Source organism: Salvia hispanica, chromosome 5, assembly GCF_023119035.1.
Source record: "Salvia hispanica cultivar TCC Black 2014 chromosome 5, UniMelb_Shisp_WGS_1.0, whole genome shotgun sequence".
Classification (NCBI taxonomy): Eukaryota; Viridiplantae; Streptophyta; class Magnoliopsida; order Lamiales; family Lamiaceae; genus Salvia; species Salvia hispanica.
In genome coordinates, this window is record NC_062969.1 from 2,912,785 (window position 1) to 2,932,860 (window position 20,076).

A 20,076-nucleotide genomic window follows, 5' to 3' on the forward strand; every position below is an offset into this window, starting at 1 on the left:
AAAACCTATACTAAGCCAAATTTTTTTAATAATTTGTATAATCTCATCATTTTTTTTATATTATGTGAATTATTACGCAAAAATTATTATCGTAGTAATACTAAGATATATGGAAATTTTTATCTCGAAATATAGAATTTATAGCCGTTACAAATTATTTCGACCACTTTTCCATTTTCATTGACTATGGTTTTCTTTATTTCATTTTATGATGATCCTCTTTTTCAGCATGAAAGTCTTCATCGACTACGGGGACGAATTATAGATGAAGGGGAAAATATAGTATTATGAGTTCTTAATAGTATTACTATTACAAACTACACTTAATATTCATCTTTCCATACTTAATCACGTTATTTGTTTTTCACCTAATTACGTTTTCATAGTATGAATAACAATATTTTCTTAACTATAATTTGAGATTAGATAATGCATGGTTTCAAAGTTAGGGGAAAAACGAAATTAAATCATTTGTTTAAGTGGTCAAACTGAAAACACGAGATCTTAATTATATTTTCGTCTTTTTGGGTAAATCCAGCATAAAGAAGCTTTCCAGATAAGGAGTGATGATTAAGTAGGGCAGTAATATATATTGAGAAATCATTATTATATAGTTCGAAATTAAAATAAACCGTTTGGATCTAGTGCATCATCTAGGACCAATTTTATATTTTTTAATTATTATATGTCATTTCTAAATGTAGACTATTGACATTGCATCTGTGTAGTAATTCGAAATATATATAAAGTTATAAATTTATAGATTTTCTATATTATTTGTACAATTATTAGTATATCACTTTTATACCCAAGTAACCCAACTGAGTATGTGTTCGAAAAGAATGCTTTGAGTGATTATGCACGCGATTTATATCCATATATTAAAATTAATTTCAATATTAAATTGCAAGATGGTTTAGTGATTCGAATATTTTGGGTTTTATTAACCTTCCTATGAGATGAGAATTCTCATGTAATCAAAATTTTGAAGTTTTAATAGAATTCATCTATTTTTATGAGATACTCCGTATATGTAATACATATTAAATTTATAAAAAAATATATAAAATGAGAATATCAATTTTATTCATTTTTAAAGGAGTCTAGGCTATATAGACTTTTTTGACAAAAAAGACCAAGCATATTATTATTAGAGTGAAATAAAGTGTTAAACTAGAAAAAATAAATATCTCATCCTTCCGAATTTATACTCCTGAATAGGGGTGGGAACACAGGTATCCGTGGATACCCGACCTGAAAAAAAAACGGATATCCAAACCCAAAAATCATCAAAATGTCTATCCAAAATCCGCCCCGGATATCCATATCCGACGTATCGGGTATCCAAATACCTGACTCTTTACATGTGTTAATAATAAAAAAAATTAAATTTTATATATTAATAGAAATATAGAAATATCTAAATTGACTAATATCTTTTACGTTTCATTTATTTTGTAGTATAAAACTAAAAAAAAATGGATCACTTTTATTTTAAAGTATATAGATTATATTTAATGCAAAATGACTAAACCTAATTTAAAATATGCTTTAAATAATAAATTGGATATTCAGGTAATACCCGATACTCATTCGGGTTATCCAATACCCGATTTATCTTATATTTCAATACTCAATCCCATAAAATTAGATATTAGGTATCCAAATCCGGCGGATATCGGGTCGGGTATGGGTAAATCCAATACCCGATATCCGTATTCCCACCCCTACTCCTGAGTAAAAAATACAGCAAAAGATATTGGTTATCAAAATTCTTTGCCATTTCAAAAAAAAAAAAAAAAAGCAAAATATTTAAAAAGAAAATGAAAAAGAAAAATTCCATTGAAAAGCTTCATGTATAAATAGCTCCAAAAACATGCAAGTAGGCTCATAATCAGTAATCACGACGCTCCCTCCGCCGCCGGCGATTCACCGACGATGGACGAATCCTGGCGAATGAGGATCGGAATGCCGTCGCCGCCACCTTCGCTCCACCGACCAAACCACCATCTCCGGCGACCCTCCGCCTCTCACCGCCACGAGCCTACCTCCGACCCTGAGGACTTCAGCGACGTCTTCGGCGGGCCCCCTCGCACGATCCTCTCCCGCCAGTTCTCCTCCGGCTTCCCGCGATCTTCCACCTCTTCTGCGACCTACTTCTACGAGGAGATTTTCCGGCAGCCGGAGAAGGTGCCTCCGGCGGGGAAGAGCGGAAGGAGCTTGCCGGAGTTCAGGATCCCCGGCCATCAGAAGCGAGAGAAGAACGGTTTCTACAGCGATATTTTTGGGTGGGAGGATGAGAGGGTGGTGAGGTCGAGATCGAGATCGAAAACGAGCTCTTCTTCGGTGCTCAGCTCGGAGGAGCTCAGTCCTCTCCGGCCGGCCTTCTTCGCTGACGGCGGCGGCGATGACGTGTCCTCTTTCGCTTCGAAACTCAGGTGATTTTTTCATTCCAGATGAGTTCGCCTCTTTTTACCTAAGATTGGATCCTAATTTTGAAAATTCATGTAATTGGAAGAAAATAGGGTTGGAGTGTGTAAATTAGGAGAGTGAAAACTGAAATTTCGATTCGTTTTAGGCCGATTAATGTGAGGAGTAGGTGGAATTCAACAAGGATGGAGAATGAAGATCAGAAAAGCATGATGCCGCCATTTTTAGGCAGTAATCACTGCAACAATGGGGAAAGCCATGGCACAGACAATCTGAGGAGCTACACTTTTGGATTAAGTCGAAGAAACGCCTCTCCGGAGACGATCAACCTTGAGCCGATTTCCAATAGCAGCTTCAGAGTGTCTGCAGATGACATGGAGCTCAACAACTCACCATCATCTGCAGTTTCCTCGGTCTGCCACTCGGTCTGGCGTGAGGCTGAGGTGGAGGGCGAGGTTATAAGGCCGGACGAGGTGGAGCAGGAGGAGGATGATGAGGATGAGGATGAGGTCATGAGCTCCTATGTGATTGAGATCAACTCCGAGAACAGGGAAGGGACTTGTGAATCCAACGGTGTTGATGAGGCCATAGCATGGGCGAAGGAGAAGTCTCAAACACACAATTCGGAGTGTGAGGCAGAGAAAACCACACAAGGTTTGTGTGAGTTTTTCTCTGATTTCAATGCTCTCTTAATTCTGTTGATTGGATATTGATTGTGCCTTTTTGCAGATGTTTTGAGTGGACAGCAGGTTTCCGAGGGACATACAGACAGTTTCGGATCATTGGTATTGTTTTCGATCATCATGTTGATCATTGGTATTGCTTAGGATCATCATATGGTTGTGATAGTTCTTTCTGTTGTTCATTTGCAGGATAAGCAGCAGGTCAAGTGGGAAATAGTAGAAGACGAACAACAGCTCGAATGCACGGTATAAAGCTTTAGTTCTACTGCAATCATACATAAAACTAGTTACTGATAGTGGCATGTGAGATCACATCATAGTTGAGGCCTTGGTTGGAATGGCGTTGTGATCTCATAACTCGCCTTGGACCTTTTGCTTCGACTTCTGACAGTCGACTAACTATCTCTAAACGAAGCAGGTACAAACAGAAATGGATATTCAGGATGAGAAGATCAGATTATGGTCAAGTGGCAAGGATGCTGACATTCGACTTCTGCTTTCTTCATTGCATCATGTGAGATGATCTTTTAATATAAAGAAATCCAGATGATGTAAACGTTGGATTTCACCAAATATATAACTCTCTTTGCTTTGGCACTCAGATCTTATGGCCGAACAGTGGCTGGTTACCGGTGCCCTTAGCAAGCATAATCGAATCCTCACAAGTGAAAAAATCGTATCAAAAGGCGCGGCTGTGCCTGCACCCAGACAAGCTCCAACAAAGAGGCGCAACGCCCCAACAGAAGTACGTTGCAGATAAAGCCTTTTCTATTCTTCAGGTGAGTTTGAGTTACTGCACAAGTTGAGAATTGGCCAGAGGGTTCTTATCTTAACTTATGACTTGATTGTAGGATGCTTGGGCTGCATTCATCTCTATGGACGTGTTTTAAACAATGGAATACCGGTTTCGATATTTCAACAGGTCATCGACGAGAATAGAAAGATGCAACTATGTATGCAGGAGGCTCAGTAGATATGTAAAGAGTGTGTTGTAACTCAGTGTGTTGTTTTGGGTACATGCAATAAAGTTTAATAGTAGCAAATTCACTTTATAAGTTCATATGAAAATATGATTTTTGGTTCCTGAGTACAATCAGTTTACTGCACCATACAGAAAGATGAGATATATTTATCACATTATGCCTTGAATCAAAAAGCATAGTTACTGCAAAAACAATGAATTAAACCAACAATACAAAATGTTGCAAGTATCTAATTGATCGATTGCAACAAAGAATTCAAGCTAAAGAGGACCCCTTCTCATTCTCACAGGAGAAAATTTTCATGTGGAAGACATTTTTATTCAGGGAAATGATGGATCGAATTAACACTTGTCTTGTGCAACCGAAAATAGGAGAGGGTAAACTGTCCTAGATACGATCTTGCGACTGCCAGAATGATCTAAATCATATTTGTATATATTTTCTACTTTGTTCTGGTGATGACTATATGCGTTAGTTCTACAAGCGCCCGCCTCGACCTCTGAACAACCTCATCCTCGTTTTCTGGAAGGGCGTCAATTGCAGCTGATGCAAGGCTAGCATGCTTTGCTGCTAGCTCTCTAGTTCTCTGGATTCCACTACTCATTGAGAGATATTCTAGAGCCTATAGAAAGAGAGAGGGAGAGAGAGCTCAATAGTTTGGAGAGATGATTACCATACATTTCTCTTTTTTCGAAAAAGGCACATGAGGGAAAGAAAAATTAAATAGACGGTGTTGACAGATGATCAAGTAATAAAGCAAACTTACCCGGTCCACATTTGAAGACTTTTCAAATCCTTGGTTGACAATCACCCGAAGTTCAGGAAATTCCTCAATAGCGAACAATATAGGAGCGGTCACAATCCCCTGGAAAAAATTATTTGAAATTTTTGGCATGTCATTTTATAGCCATTAACTGTTTAGGCAATTGTGTACAGTTCAAATGAAATGGAGATACTTACATGGCGAATGTCGGACAAGGATCCCTTTCCAAGGGAAGTTGATGTGCCGGTGAAATCAAGAACATCATCAATTAACTGAAAAGCCAACCCCTGCAAACACACATGCAAACAAGATTTCAAGATAGAACTATTGCAGGTAACAGAAACAGCAGGAAAAGTTTATTATTAAAATTGAAGTCATAACAATAGTATTATTACTACTATTTTATAAAGAAATCAGGGACGAGAACATGACATTAAAACATTTACAATAACATATTGCAACCAATATTTGAGGCATCTAGTATGCACACGGAATATACACAGATACAGACAAACTAGGATAAAACTATTAACATCAGAGAATTAAATCCCCACCCTCCATCACCTCATCACGTAACACCACCTTACAACCCTAGCCTAAAATACAGCACATTAAGACAGCATGTAGTCCACTAAAAACACAGCTCACACTCCCAGTTTAATTGTACATAAAAGAAAGAAAGACAACAGAAAAAATACAAACCAAGTTCTTGCCGTACTCAAAAGCCAAATTTGAAACATCTGCCGTTTGTCCAGCAAGAAGGGCAACAGCCTTACAACTATTGGATATCAATGACGCAGTTTTGTAGTATGTCTTTTCCATATAGTATTCCATGCTGAACAAAAGCAACACATACAATATTTTAGGAAGAACAAACATACGATGAGATAAGAAAAGTGTGTGAAAGGTCAAAGGAGAACAGTTACTTATATCATGTGATATAGTTCTGCATGTTACCAATACAGAGAAAACAGCGAAACAAAAAAAGAAGTCATAAGCCCCGCTAGCAGCATACCTGCAGCGCTGGTCAGATGTAGTAGTCATTTGCATGGTCTCACCAGTGACTAGATGTTCTACGACTTTAGCCAGGAGAGAAACAACCTGTAACAATTACAAGTAACATAAATGATATCTCTAGCATGATTCTTGAGCATGTGTATGATCAGCCTTCCCTAGTCACTCTATGCTTGTGATGTAAGTGCATAAAGAAATGCTTATCCTCAACATGCAAAGGCTTAAAGGTACCTCTGTGTTTTTCAAGGAAGCAAGAGCAACACAAGCTCTAGATAGCAAAAAATCTCCAGCCAACACAGCCAACTGCAATTTAAACAAAGCAAACGTGACTCGGTAAACAATTAACCTAACTCAAAAGGTCGACCAGACTAAGATGATCTTTGTTTGAAATTTGAAAATCAAGTTCCTTGCCACTTTTTGCTTATAGCCGAGGGAGTTCAAAAGGATATAAATCACATACCTTATTTCCCATAACAAAGTTCAAAGAGCCAATACCCCGCCTTGTATCAGCATCATCCAACACATCATCATGGAGGAGGCTAGCAACCTATTATATTACATGGATATTACTAAATGAAGATTCAACTGGCCAATCCATACCAAATTACTAAAATAAGAAAGTATATCGAACACAGTGAGAAGGTAAGACACCATAAAGCTACAAAATATGGTTCTCCACATAATTTTGGCATAACTAATAGTAATGTATAAGAATGAGACATGAAGTGGAGAAATGTGTAAACAACATTCTAGGAAGAGATAGTCACTGACATGGATCATCTCTGTAATCTCAGCAATGCACTGTTGTCTTGTACGCAACTCTGAAGACAGGGCATTGACTGCAGCCTCTGATGTTTGCCTTTGGATTGGTAAGTCTAGAGCCGTTGCCATCAATAAAAGGACCTGCATAAGTAAATCAATTAACAAAATTACAACGCATTCCTTCATTTTTGGCACAGGAGCGTAAAAGAGAGGAGAAATTAGTGGTTTAACAAATGGGGCCGCAGAAATCAGATAGGAATGGTAATCTTACAGTGGGTCTGAATCTTTTTCCTTCAACTCCCAATTTGAAAAAATACTCTGCAGCTGAGGCAAGCTTGGGAACCTATATGAGCATTAAATAAGTTTGAATTACCTTCTTTACACATCCATCTGTTGGAAAACATAATCAACACTGTACATGTCATACCTCCGCAACAACCATGGACCTCAAGCGATCAGCGAGAATCGATAGTTCATCAGCAACAAGAGAAAAAGGGTCTACTTGCTCCTGCAGTACGAACAAGAAGGTTGGCCACACAATAAAGCACATCTAAACAAGCTGGCAACGATATACAAATGGAGTATTTGAAAAGTAAATTGCAGTTTAATTAAGTTAGGCACTGACCTCAACCGCAGAGCTACTCTGAAGCTGAACCTGCTGCCCCACGGTACTAATGGCATTTGACACCCAAGAATAAATAACTCTGCAACCCAAAACCTACTAATAAACAGTAACAAAGAAAATATAATACAATGTAGCGGTAAAATATATGTCAATTGCAAAAATAAACATGGCATAATTCATACATCAAGAGCAGTAAATTGAAATACATATTGATTGCCACAATTAAACAAATGAACAGCATTTCTCATTTAGCAGAACATAATTGTTCAGATTAACAAATAATAAGATAGGCTCCTCAATCTCTTAAATCATAAACATCACTATAACAAAGCTTAATAAAAAGAAAATGATTAGAAAGACAAAAAAAAAAGTAATCTTTCAAGCCTAGTTATTAATAAAGCTTGCTTAACCCATAAGCAAGCTCCATTAATTATGAACTCATTTACGCCTACCAACTGTTCGATCAAATTACCATAAACAGAAAACAATAATAGCTCCGAAACAAGCTTCCCTAATAACCGCGAATTTCAAAATCCAGAGCTGAAACTAACAGGAAAACAGCTCCTACTCAAGCACACGGCGCAAAAACACACAAAATCCAATCCATTCTGAGATGAAATACGAGGGCGTGAGTTCACCTCTCGAGAAGACTGAAGAGGGTTGCGAAAGTGGGAGGAATGCTCGAGCAGCAGCGGCGCGCTCTCGCCACTTCCCAAAGGGGAGTAGACCAATTGACCACGGGCGTAGCCCGACCTCGCTAACCGGGCTAGCCCTCTGACCCGCATCATCTCAGCTTCTCACTGCGTATTTTGCTGATTCTTCAATTTTCTGGGATCGGAACAGTTGGTGAGGGGAAATTTATTGATCGGTGATCGGTGGTGATAAAGGAATCATAAGCCGACATTAAATTTTTGTGCAAGAAATTACGAAAATTGACAGACGGCTACTTAGCTCCCAAACCACATGACCTATCTATGTGTTTTCATGGCAGCCATGAAATTGTTATTGGGCTTCATCTTGGCCCAATGAAAAGCCCATTAGTTGAGTGGGCTTTCATATGATCATGCTCATTCAATTTTTAGTACTCCCTCCGTCCCACAAAAGATGTCACACTTTCCTTTTTAGTTTATCCTACAAAAGATGTCACATTTTCTCTTTTGGAAAAAGTTTCTTCTCACATCAATTATAAAATTTTATTTTCTCTCACCACTTAAAACACAAAATAACATCTCCTAAAATCTCGTGCCATTTCTCAAGTGTGACATCTTCTCTGGGACGGAAAGAGTAATTTTATACTCCCTTCGTCCGTGAAATGCTATCCAGTTTTGCCATTTCGGTCCGTCCCTATGTTGTCCACTTTGCTTTTTTACCATTTTGGTAAATGGACCTCACTTTCAACTAACTCATTATACTCACATTCTATTATAAAAATAATAGTATATAAATATTAGACTTACATTCCATTAACTTTTTCAATTCACTTTTATTCACATTTTTTAAAACTCATGCTAAGTCAAACTTTAGACAGTATTTCGTGGACGAAGGGAGTAATAGTATTCAAATTAGCATTTATAAATAAATATCATTATTATTACTCTAAAGTAAAGAATTTGCTTCTTGTTGGAGTTTTGATGCTACTACTAATTCATATCATTCTATTTACTTTAAATATTTGTTTTGATTTTAAAAAACTCTTATTGTGAAAGTAGTAGCTTCTTAAATCTCAATGTCTGGTTTTCTCACTCCATAGCGAACAAATTGTTTGTCTTTTTATGTATGTAGAATAGTTATAATAAAGCTTATTTATTCGTTATATATCAAAGCAAACACATCTAACCATACGTTAGAAAAAAGCAAAAAAAAAGTTGCAATCTTACATTTATTTGTAATAAGGGTCGATTATTATAGTAGGGTACATTGCTACAACATGAAGATCCTCAATCATACATTTATAGACATCATATAGGATATGCTAATGTTACACAAGCAAATCAAAAATATAAAGGGCGATGTTCCATATTATGTAAGCATACCAAATACTACAAATCAACACTAACATGCAAGTATGAGTCCAACTTAGCAAGACGACGTTACGATTAAGGCCTCGGGTGATCAGTACCTGCAACAAGGGTGATGCACGACACATCAATGATTATGTAGACCGCGGTTTCCTATGAACTAAAAAAGTAAAAGGAAAAAACGGTCTACTTACGGCTGGTCTCTTCCTGTTGTACTCCTTCGCCTGCTGTCCATACGATATCTTTCAACCCGGTCGAAAGGTTCTTGTAAAACTGCATACGAAGGATAAGAGCAAGGCTCATTATCTAACTCTATTTCATTTTCAAAATATTGCAACAATTTTGAGATCGTCTAAGACATTATGCAAAATAAGGCTAATGTAACGATACCTTGTGGAATTCGAATGTATCTCCTCCAGCCTTGCGAAGCTCAACCATGTGAAGTGATGGAGCTACTTCAAAAATCTGCAAGAGCAATTTAGAACAATGTTACATAATGTCAAAACATCTCGTTCTCTCTGTAGTCGAGTGAGGAGTCGAAAATCTTTAGGTAAACACACCTCTGTTGCAATGGACAAGTGACCCTTCCGGCCGGATTTTTCCCCATAAAGTTTCATCTAAATGGAAGGAATCAGAGGTTAAGATTGAAACAAAGAAGTCCTTTTCCAACACTGTAAAGAAATAGCTACATAAATTTGATGTAATCAAACCTTGTAGTTGTTTCTCTTCACATCAAACCCCATAGGCCCGGCTGCTGTCTCGATTTTCGACATAATCTCGCTGGCAGGGCGTCTTGATGTAAATCTCGTTTCTCGCTTGACAAGACCCTGGAGTCGGAGGAGATTTGAAGCACGTTAATTAAATTGATCAAAATTGTGAGTCTCACTTTTTACCAATCGATAGTCAGCATACCATCTGCCTGTCAAAGAGCGAACCGAGATTGAGACCCTGTGAGGTGGAGATGAGCTCAAAGGCATTCATAGTCACTGGTGCAGCCGCTGGGGGCCGTTCGTGCCGCTTCTCCACAACAAGGTTGGGAGAGTCCTGATTGCAAAAATGAACTTTATGGTGAGTAGGGAAATATCATAGTAATTAAATCGAAAGACAACAACTGGAGCCAAACTAAAATCCATACTGCTGATTCACTAAAGATTGAATTGACATCATCGAGGGTAACATCCTCTTGTTCGAAAACAGGTGCCTGGTATCCTTTCTTGAACCACTCGTTTTCGAGGATCTCACTGATTGTTATACGCTGCAACGAGTAGATAACAAAGCATTAAGGCTTGTGACTGAATATTATAAAAGTTGCAGTTGGGATCATACCGTGGATGGGTTGGGATCCAGAATTCTTGTGATTAGTTTCTGTACACTTTTTGAAAACCATCTAGGGCACTTGAAATCCGCCTTGAATATCTGAAAATGCAAAATCAACAAACATTGTCAAGGTAGCACGTAGCATTCATGCCTATGTTTCGTGCTCCAAACATCACTCCATACTGTCCACCATGAAATATGACGTATACCTTTTTGTACAATGCCACAAGATTCGGCTCCTCAAAGGGCAGAAATCCAGCCATGAGTACAAAAAGTATAACACCACAAGACCATATGTCTGCCTTAGCTCCATCGTAGCCCTTATTGTTGATCACCTGTGAAACGAGGGAAATGAGAGCAGTTATTCAGAAAACCAAACTATTCAAGAAGCAATAAAACATCACTGATTGAGCTAAAAGAAATGGATGCATACCTCTGGGGCAACATAATTTGGCGTCCCACATGTCGTGTGAAGCAATCCATCTTCCTGATAAAGGATTAAGAAAATGAGTAATATCATCTGATTCATTTTTCTGGAATACAAAGCTCAACGAGTGAATGTATGAACAAATCATAATACCCGAACTTGCTGTGGTAGGGCGCTTAAACCAAAATCGGAGACTTTGAGAATGCCCTTGGAATCAAGCAGCAAATTCTCCGGCTATAAACCAAGAAACCAATACAATAAACAATGAGCTTTTCATATTCAATAAAACTAGACAAGTGTGAAATTGCATGATCACCTTAAGATCCCTGTGGTAAACACCCCTGCTGTGGCAATAATCAACCGCGTTAATGAGCTGCTGAAAATAATTCCTTGTTTCGTCTTCTTTCAGTATGCCTCGACTAGCCTGCCAACAAGAAAGCAACAATAAAATTGCACTTCCTTACATATTGCTTTTGATCACAGAGTGAAGATGAGCGAGACATACAATCTTGTCAAAGAGTTCACCACCGGTTACAAATTCCATAACAATGTATATCTTTGTCTTGCTGGCCATAACCTACACGAAAAGAAGCCCATCAATACACATACATATCATAGCTCCCACGCCCATATCACACTACGATAAAGTGTTTAAAGGACTCGAGCACAAACCTCAAACATCCGGATTACATTAGGATGCCTTATCAGTTTCATGGTTGAAATTTCGCGCTTGATCTGCAAACGCAAAGATAAGTTTTGGAACGATGCGAATGCACAGATCAAAGTATGAAGACAAAGATCTAGTCAAATATATACATCAACCATATTCCGATCTATAGCACCCGGATCAGCTCCAACTCAAATCATCAGAAACATAAATAATTTATTTCTATAAAACATTAGTCCCACAAATTGGTCATCTACACAGCAAAAGGATCACTAGAGAGACCTTTGATTGTAGAGAAAAAAGGTTGAACAAAGACAACATGAACAAGAAAAGTCAACCCATAATCCAGTGCAAGAACATCACATAATCCAGATGATCAAAATGAAGAGATTCTGAATATATAAGAAGAACAATTAAACAGCAACCTGGCCAACCATCTTGTGTTTGAGAACCTTCTCCTTATCAAGAATCTTGATGGCCACATTCTCATCTGTCTCAAGATTCCTAGCAAACTTCACTTTTGCAAAAGTCCCCTCTCCCAAAGTCCTCCCAAGCTCATACCTCCCCACGCGAGTCCGGCCACCACCACCACCGCCGCCGCCGCTGCTACTGCCACCAGCGCTCGATTTCGATGCCATCACCATCACCACAGCCCTTATCCGTTATCTATATATATCAATATGTAATGAATCAATCCCAAAATCCCCCCTTTTTTGGATAATCTTCCCCTTTTTTGCCTCACTTACCTAATACAGATTATACACATTCCACTCCCCCTTTCCCTCTCCCTCTCTCTCTCTCCACAAGTTCCCTAAATGGGATTCTTGAATCACAAACTACTACAGCCTCTTCTTCTTGCAAGGCTGCCACACCTGAGACTTCCCCACCTTCATATTCAATCAGGCCAAGAAAAACACTCACGCGCGCCAAGATTTCACACAGCAGTTAAAATCAGATCAAGATTGCATTTTTACGGAAGAGCATGCGGAAATCCAAGTGACTAATGCAAACGCCATGAGAGAGGGTTTGAAATTGAATAGTAGGAGAAGAAAAAGGGTATGGGCCAAAAATGGAAAGAAGAAAAAGGAATGGAATTGGAAAGAATCGACGAAACGAAGTTGATGCGATCGTCTCTACTTATTCATAGCGTGGGGCTGGCTTTAGTAGTGTCGGGTCAATTAGGGCTTAATTGAGGGTTGAGATTAATCGTTATAAAATGGTTTAGGGATTAACAAGAAATTGGGATTAAAAAAATATTTAATTAAGTAAAACTTTTTGGTGTTTCGATGTGATACGAGGAAGAGTTGGCAACTGAGGAAGGCGATGTCTGAAAAGTAGTATAGGGTGTGGTGGGTCGCACAGTTAGTTATGGTGAGCCCAAAGTCAAACAATGGAAAGTCGGTGCACGTTTTGTCTTGTGGAAAATCGTCTCTTCCGCGTGCTACTCTCTCCGTCCCTGATAATTTGTCACCATTAGACTTAATATGAATTTTAAAAAATGTGATAAGAATTGGATTGAAAAAATTAGTGGTATGTGTGTCCTATTTTTATATAGTATTATTAGTAGAACGTGAAGTTCATTATCAAAAATGATAAAAGTGATAAAAGAGAAGACAAATTTTTAGGGGTAGACAAAAATGAAAATAAGTGACAAATTTTCAGGACAAGACAGTATTATATTTTGATGATATTTACTTTTTCTTTATTTGAAATAGGGATAGACAAAATTGGAAATAAATGACAAATTTTCAGGACGAAGACATTATTATATTTTAATGATATTTATTTTTCTTTATTTGAAATCGAGATAGACAAAAATGAAAATAAGTGACAAATTTTCAGGACGAAGACAATATTATATTTTGATGATATTTATTTTTCTTTATTTAAAATAGGGATAGACAAAAATTAAAATAAGTGATAAATTTTTAGATGGAGATAATATTATATTATGGTGATATTTACTTTTCTTTATTTGTAAAATATAATCATGACACAATATTCACTTTTCTTTATTTGAAAAATATAATCATGACACAATATTCACTTTCTATTACCACTATTCTTGTTGACCCTAAGTATATGGAAAATTACACATAATTATTATTAACAATTGAGCTATATTCTAGTGAATTCTTTTAATTAAAAATCTGAGCATTTGAATATAGATGCAATGATATTCATATCAATTTTTTATTCTGATGAAAACTTGGGCGTATGCCGCAATACCATGGGCGCCGCGCACCTCTATTCACGATATTGATGGCATTAATTATGGAATTAAGTGTTTATTATATGCATTAATTTAATAGATTATGCATTAATTTATTAGATTATGCATTAATTATGAGCTTACTTTTGTGTTACCCGTGAAATGGTTGGCGTGGCGAGCATGTAAGACCAACGCTTTGTTTTACTACTTTTTATTACTAGCATTTTAATTTGAAAAGAGAAAATATTGAAGTTTAATCCCTAAATTAATGTGTTACTCCACATATTATTACTACCAATTTTTTTCTATTCCACGGGGAGTATATTTGTTTATACAATTTCACGTTATACTTTTCATGTTCTAGTAATTTTAATTTACCAAACAATTTTCATTGATTTGATGGTTTTCCATTTTACTCTCTGATCTTATTATCCGAATCCGAATCCGAATCGGAATCCGAATATAGTATGAGTAGTATCTCGTGACTATGTCAAAAATATGAGTATCTCGATCGTTTTTACTACTACGTACTATTTAATATATGTGCTTTGAATTTAATACCAAAATATTAGCTATAAATAGTTATATACATATATAAACATTACATGGAATTTTAAAAAAATAGAGTAAATAGCACATTTTATAAAGTTGCACATAAGGGTGGCAAATCATGCGTGTTGTGTTATCGTGTCGACACGATGACAACAAACACGAACACGATCCGTTAAGAAAACTCCAAACACGAACACGACCCGCTACCCTCAGACACGAACACGACACGGACCCATTTACAACACGAACCACTTCGGGTCAAAACGACACGATAACAACACATATATGGCACGACACAATAACGACACTATAATAATAATAATATTATACTCCCTCCGTCCCAGATAATTCGTCCCAGTATTCTATTTTGGTCCGTCCCACATAATTTGTCCCACTCCACTTTTACCATTTTTGGTAGTGGACCCCATATTCCACTAACTCATTCCTGCTCACATTTTATTATAAAACTAATACTTTAAAAGTAGACCCACATCCCACCAACTTTTTCAACTCACTTTCCATTACATTTCTTAAAATCCGTGCCCCGTCAAAGTGGGACGAATTATCCGGGACGGAAGGAGTAATATACTAATACCATTTCTAAAATTAAATTTTAAATTTTAAAAAATTTAAAATAAATAAAAATAATAATAATATTATAATATATTAATATTATTTCTTAACGTGTAACACGAACACGACACGAAATTTTCGTGTCGACACGATAAGGACACGAACCCAATAAGCCTTGACACATACCCATTAATTTCGTGCGGGTTCGTATCGTGTTATCGTGTCGTGCCAAAAATTGACAGTCCTAGTTGCACGCCTCAACGCACACAATTAGCTTAAATCAAACCGGGCCGGACCGGGGCAAACCTGATTGGCAAATCAGGTTCAAATATTAAAAATGGAGTAGAAAATTTTAATATAAAAATGACTAAATTCCTTTCAATCCATCAAATTAATACTGTGGCCATGCACAGTGGTCAACTTCACGCATTCTTAGCTAAATACGTGTCAAATTAATCGATGACTTTATGTTTATTTAATTTATCTTGACATTATTGATGTTTATATTAAATTAGTAAGATTCGCATAATACAAGTAGTGCTTGAAAGAAGTTACGACTATTTCTATTTGATTTTCAACTTTCAATGTAGGGATGACGTTAATTCAAGAACCACTGGATTTAATTTATAATTGGCTATTTCAGTTCCATAAAATTAGAATCACATCCACTACAAAATGATGGTTTTGATTCAAAATCATTGATTTTTTAATGGTTTTCATCAAATTTCTATAATATTTCATAAAAAAATAATCGATTTTGGTTCAGCTCATGGGAGACTATTTCAATTTTAAAAATTGTGAATGAATGTCTAGTTCAAATTTTAATAATCTACGGATGTGAACCATAAATCCATATTTAATTGGTTTTAGGCTTATTTTCTAATGGTTCTACTATCAACTGGGCCGTATAAAAAGATAAACTATTGATGCTATTTTATTGTTAATTGTATAAATAGTCCACGACAATAAATAAAATGAATTATTGCCCATTAAATACTCAAACATTAGTGGGGTAAACCATGTGAATACATGATTATGAACAGAAAGCTCTGTTTAGGATATTTAAATATTGATATATTAAATTAATCACGATGTTATGGGCCTTATGGCATTGGCATCTACTAGAAAAATAAATGTAGGATTAATTTAATTAATCCTAGGTTTCAACTGTTTGTCCTTCTTAATTCCATACTTATATTAATTCCAGGAGCCTTTTGTCCAATTAAATTATTAAATCCAATTTGTCTATATGCAATGTACGGCACACATAATTTAATTTAAGAAAATATTAAAATAACCTTAATATTCTATTAAATGGAATATGTTAATATTATTATGGAATTTATGCGTATGTTTACTCCTAAAACCGAATCCATCACCTAATTAAAGCTTAAAACATTTATAATTGTTATAGACTGTTCACCAAATATAGTAAGTATAAACAAAACTTACTACTACTATATGTTACTAACCAACAAACTTAAATTTCAATGTTTATAGGAGAAATAAAATTATAAGTAATATTAAAATAATAAATATATGTGGTATGTGGAAAGTGGACTGGCTAAAATAAAAACAAGATTATAACATATCAAATTAGTCAAATATTATTTCAATACATTCAAGAAAGCCTTCAAGTGAGCTCGATTCACTTGCTTGTGTTTTAATTTTTACTATATATTGAAAAAACCAAAGTTAATATGTCAAAAAATGTCAATGTTAGGGAATACAATAAATTCATAATATCCCATCAATCTCGTCACTAATTAGATATCTTCTGTTAAAATATGATTTTTAAGAGATGCATTTGTAAGGACTAATTAAGGATGATCAGAATTATCCATAACTGATCAGTTAATATGTCAATAGCTTTTTAATAGAGCAAAATGTATTAGTGGTAAAGTGTGCACAAATTTAAACTGGTAGGTTTATCAGTTGATGGGGAAAGTGTAGATCAGTAAACATATGTTAAGACAATATAAATGTGGTTAGAGAAATGTATGCTGTCACAAATCAGTTTGATGAAGTCAATCAGTGGTATCCCAAATGGAATTCAGTTAAGGGTCCAGAAAACACTAAGATTCCATTTACAATTTAATACATTTACTGAAATGAATAAATAGTATTGAAGATACAATAAAAGAGGATGAGAAATGCATAGACTAAGAGGAAGGAAGGGGAGTGAAGAAGAGGGCTTGAACATAATTGTCGACGCTCAAAGAATAGGTGTGTTGTCGATGGTTGTGGATCACTTGGGAAGCTCGTGCCATGTTAAGCGCGATTTTGATGATAGACAAGGGCAATGCGTTGTTAACGTTGATGAGCTCACCGTTGAGATCCTTCCATAGTTGGAATATCTCTTCCAGCATTCCACTTCTTGCTGCCTCCTCTGTTGCCAGATTGTTCTCTTTCATAAACAACGGTATGCCCGATGCCAGATCCCCACGCTCTTGCTCCTCCTTGGCAGTGCCAAGATCATCCCAGAGGCGAAGAATTCGCCCTGCCAAGGAGAAGACCTTGGGATATGGTTTCCGCCTCAAAAGTGAGGCGTTTTGGTCGGTCACACCTTCTCCCATTAGAAAGAATAGGTGCACCAGAGCCATGTATGCCCCCGCCGTTGATACTCCATTCTCCATGTACTCTTCCAAGTTTGGTGCATTCCCACCATTGAACCACTTTGCCTCCACCATGAAGCCTTCAATCATGTCTATCCACTGTGACAAATAATTAAGGCCATGTTTGGTAGGGCTGATAAATCATCTAGGGATGAAAATCCATGAACAACACTACTTACAGTTGCTTTGAGGTAGGGGAGCACAGTCCGGCTGGTGTCCTTGAGCACCGTGTAGCAAATGTCGTTGGTGGTGTTGTACAATGCCATGTAGCATATTTTCATGTACTCGGGGAGTGTCTCCATTGCTTCAAGATCCCATCTGTGGTTTTGAACAATGAATACATCATAAATATTGTCAACTTATCAAAAAAAATGAGTTGATCAAGATTAAAACCTTTGAATTGCATGGGTGAACTGGATTAGTTCATCCATTTTGCCATGTGTGTCGAAAATATCATCAATCACTAAGGGCCAGTTTTTTAGCCTTGATAATACAGGAAAATGAAAGTAGTCCACCTTTTTCTCTCTGTTTTGTACCATTGATCGTTTTTCCATTCGACCCCCCACGAGCCCCCGAGTCCACGGGGAATTTTTAAATGAGACACATGCACGAAATGTCATCGAGCGTGGTTTTGCGTACTTAAAAAGCGTTGGGGGAACTTTTAGGGGCCCCGCCTTTTCCCGGAAGGGGAAAGCAATGGGTTGCTTTCTACTTCACAACTATTTCGAGGCGCAATGTTTTCCATCCAATCGAATTGGCAATGGATGGAGGTCATGTTGACAATGATTTAAACCGAGGGGTTTTAAAAAGAGTTTGTTGAACAGCCACAAAAGAATGAATACTCATCGAGAGCCTTTAGACAATCGATGTGGAACGTGGATGTTTTTTTATGACAAAATTCTTATGTTTGATTACGTTTGTGGTTAGTTTTGGCCTTAGCAAGCACCTAATTGAACTATGCAAATTTCAGTAACGGTTCCCCCTATGATGCATCATCAACGAAGACAAGCGGGGTTATTTTTAGTCAAGTTGAAGTGGTTCAACTTTCCAACACTATTTAAAAGTATGGGATGTTTTTTAATGTATGAAAAGGATTATGAATCGAGACTCTATGTTACTAAAAATCACCCTAGATAGAATTTTGTGAAGAGTATATATTTTGCTCCAACACGACCGATATAGTGTAGTTTCATATACACCTTCATCAACCCAAAAAGTTATAATATATTTAAATTTAAAACCCATTTAAAAATCCTTTTGGGTTTTATAAAACACACCACTTTACATCTTCAAAACAAAAGCCTCCTTAACCATTCAAAAAAAAAAAGGGGAAGATGGGGGTCGATATCTAATATAAGATAAACACACTATAAACAAAGCACTTTGATCTTGCAAGATAATCAAAAACTTCCTACCGAAAGGACGCCCCGGGGAGAGGGGGAAGAGGCACATGAACCGCAAAGGGGAAAACCTTCGCCCTGTGGGCAACGGGAGTGGGACGTGGTGGTTTATTTTTCATTTTTTACTGAATCCCACCCTAAGTGGGAAACCCCATGACACCGGGTTTTATAGGACGATTGACAACCCCGGGGTTTCATCATGGACAAATACCGCCGGGGTTTGACTCCCCAATACCGGGGAGTTTGACCCATCTTCACCCGACCCCCACACATTTACCGGGGGGGGTTTCCCCCCCGCGAGTCAAAATTTCAAGACCGTAGGAGGCTCAACGCAACTTCAAGCTTTCATCATCAAGAAAAAAAAAATTTTTTGGGGGATTAATTCAGGCTGTTTGGATAGAGCCGGAAAAAAGGGGTTCTTCTACAAAATAAATATGTTTAGAAATGAGTTATATGCCATACAAGAGTTTAAAACATTCCTTAATATTTCATCCCACACACAATCCCAATGAAAAGTTTTGACGTTAACCAAGATGCCCTCAGTGTACCACCTTTTAAGGGTGGGCAGATTTTATGGCGTACCGGCGAGATTTGAGTTTGATCCCAACTCACCCCGTATACCCCACACCCAAGACCAGGGGGGATATTTCCTTCCCCGGGGGTTTTCCAAAAAGTATAAGTTGACAACACGAGATCCATATGGATTCCATTGTTGATAAAAAAAACACGCAAAAAAGGGATGTTCATAGCCATTTTCGGAAAGTTGGATACATGTAGTGAAGAGGCTAAAACCTTTTTTTACTCATCTTAAAAAGAAAGGGAGAGATTACATCACACAACTACCCCCCCCTCACTCCAAATTTAAAGGGTTTCTTTTAAATTAACATAAGAAAACCCGACTTTCTCTCATCTTCATTGATTATCTCGAGGATTGACATCGAACTATCCCATCTACCCCCATCAACCATTCTCGCGAGCACTTCTTCATTGCGCACCGCTTGAGTCAACTTTACAGTAATCCCGCACTAGATTTGG

The 20,076-nt window shown here is 37.0% G+C and overlaps 4 protein-coding genes across 7 annotated transcripts in view; 1 reads left to right on the forward strand and 3 right to left on the reverse strand.

Moving 5' to 3' along the window:
- Nucleotides 1-1,872: 1,872 nt before the first annotated feature.
- On the forward strand, nt 1,873-4,173 carry LOC125188660 (auxilin-related protein 2). 2 transcript variants are annotated; one of them, XM_048085650.1, is made up of 7 exons: nt 1,873-2,438; nt 2,579-3,084; nt 3,160-3,215; nt 3,303-3,359; nt 3,532-3,627; nt 3,716-3,858; nt 3,965-4,173. In XM_048085650.1, the coding sequence occupies exons 1-7, from the start codon at nt 1,939-1,941 to the stop codon at nt 4,050-4,052; spliced, it is 1,446 nt and encodes a 481-aa protein (XP_047941607.1). In that variant the 5' UTR covers nt 1,873-1,938; the 3' UTR covers nt 4,053-4,173. The 2 variants fall into 2 exon arrangements, with proteins under 2 accessions (XP_047941607.1, XP_047941608.1); XM_048085651.1 differs by having other exon boundaries at nt 1,874-2,438; nt 3,716-3,892.
- A 177-nt stretch (nt 4,174-4,350) lies between these two features.
- LOC125188662 (solanesyl diphosphate synthase 3, chloroplastic/mitochondrial-like) lies at nt 4,351-8,198 on the reverse strand. Of its 3 annotated transcripts, none has more exons than XM_048085653.1 (12): nt 7,899-8,198; nt 7,261-7,353; nt 7,063-7,143; nt 6,907-6,978; nt 6,645-6,776; nt 6,334-6,420; nt 6,105-6,176; nt 5,875-5,960; nt 5,562-5,694; nt 5,057-5,146; nt 4,863-4,961; nt 4,351-4,718 (listed from the first exon to the last, which is right to left on the reverse strand). In XM_048085653.1, the coding sequence occupies exons 1-12, from the start codon at nt 8,046-8,048 to the stop codon at nt 4,539-4,541; spliced, it is 1,275 nt and encodes a 424-aa protein (XP_047941610.1). In that variant the 5' UTR covers nt 8,049-8,198; the 3' UTR covers nt 4,351-4,538. The 3 variants fall into 3 exon arrangements, with proteins under 3 accessions (XP_047941610.1, XP_047941611.1, XP_047941612.1); XM_048085654.1 differs by having other exon boundaries at nt 7,261-7,356; nt 7,899-8,037; XM_048085655.1 differs by having other exon boundaries at nt 7,261-7,339; nt 7,899-8,024.
- A 994-nt stretch (nt 8,199-9,192) lies between these two features.
- LOC125188661 (CBL-interacting protein kinase 23) lies at nt 9,193-12,829 on the reverse strand. The gene is made up of 15 exons (XM_048085652.1): nt 12,115-12,829; nt 11,695-11,757; nt 11,528-11,599; nt 11,339-11,446; nt 11,176-11,256; nt 11,029-11,082; nt 10,805-10,930; nt 10,605-10,694; nt 10,414-10,533; nt 10,191-10,322; nt 9,989-10,105; nt 9,839-9,895; nt 9,669-9,743; nt 9,473-9,551; nt 9,193-9,379 (listed from the first exon to the last, which is right to left on the reverse strand). The coding sequence occupies exons 1-15, from the start codon at nt 12,331-12,333 to the stop codon at nt 9,357-9,359; spliced, it is 1,416 nt and encodes a 471-aa protein (XP_047941609.1). The 5' UTR covers nt 12,334-12,829; the 3' UTR covers nt 9,193-9,356.
- Nucleotides 12,830-17,188: 4,359 nt separating this feature from the next.
- Nucleotides 17,189-20,076, reverse strand: part of LOC125188260 (geraniol synthase, chloroplastic-like) — a 6,209-nt gene continuing 3,321 nt past the window's right edge. Inside the window, exons 4-8 of the mRNA XM_048085030.1 lie at nt 19,539-19,592; nt 19,008-19,029; nt 18,035-18,156; nt 17,821-17,959; nt 17,189-17,740 (exon numbers count right to left, since the gene is read on the reverse strand). Coding sequence (XP_047940987.1) covers nt 17,189-17,740; nt 17,821-17,959; nt 18,035-18,156; nt 19,008-19,029; nt 19,539-19,592 — 889 coding nt within the window. The remainder of the gene's footprint in view (nt 17,741-17,820; nt 17,960-18,034; nt 18,157-19,007; nt 19,030-19,538; nt 19,593-20,076) is intronic.

Excerpts from the sequence above, each read along its gene's own strand:
- LOC125188660 (XM_048085650.1), top strand. The coding sequence starts at position 1,939 with ATGGACGAATCCTGGCGAATGAGGATCGGAATGCCGTCGCCGCCACCT. Across the intron at positions 3,216-3,302 it reads CAGACAGTTTCGGATCATTG|GATAAGCAGCAGGTCAAGTG; the intron begins GTATTGTTTTCG and ends GTTCATTTGCAG. Across the intron at positions 3,628-3,715 it reads TGCTTTCTTCATTGCATCAT|ATCTTATGGCCGAACAGTGG; the intron begins GTGAGATGATCT and ends TTTGGCACTCAG.
- LOC125188662 (XM_048085653.1), bottom strand. The coding sequence starts at position 8,048 with ATGATGCGGGTCAGAGGGCTAGCCCGGTTAGCGAGGTCGGGCTACGCC. Across the intron at positions 7,144-7,260 it reads AGAGTAGCTCTGCGGTTGAG|GAGCAAGTAGACCCTTTTTC; the intron begins GTCAGTGCCTAA and ends TTCGTACTGCAG. Across the intron at positions 6,177-6,333 it reads ACTTTGTTATGGGAAATAAG|TTGGCTGTGTTGGCTGGAGA; the intron begins GTATGTGATTTA and ends TTTAAATTGCAG.
- LOC125188661 (XM_048085652.1), bottom strand. The coding sequence starts at position 12,333 with ATGGTGATGGCATCGAAATCGAGCGCTGGTGGCAGTAGCAGCGGCGGC. Across the intron at positions 11,447-11,527 it reads GTGAACTCTTTGACAAGATT|GCTAGTCGAGGCATACTGAA; the intron begins GTATGTCTCGCT and ends TCTTGTTGGCAG. Across the intron at positions 10,323-10,413 it reads CAATCTTTAGTGAATCAGCA|GACTCTCCCAACCTTGTTGT; the intron begins GTATGGATTTTA and ends TTTTGCAATCAG.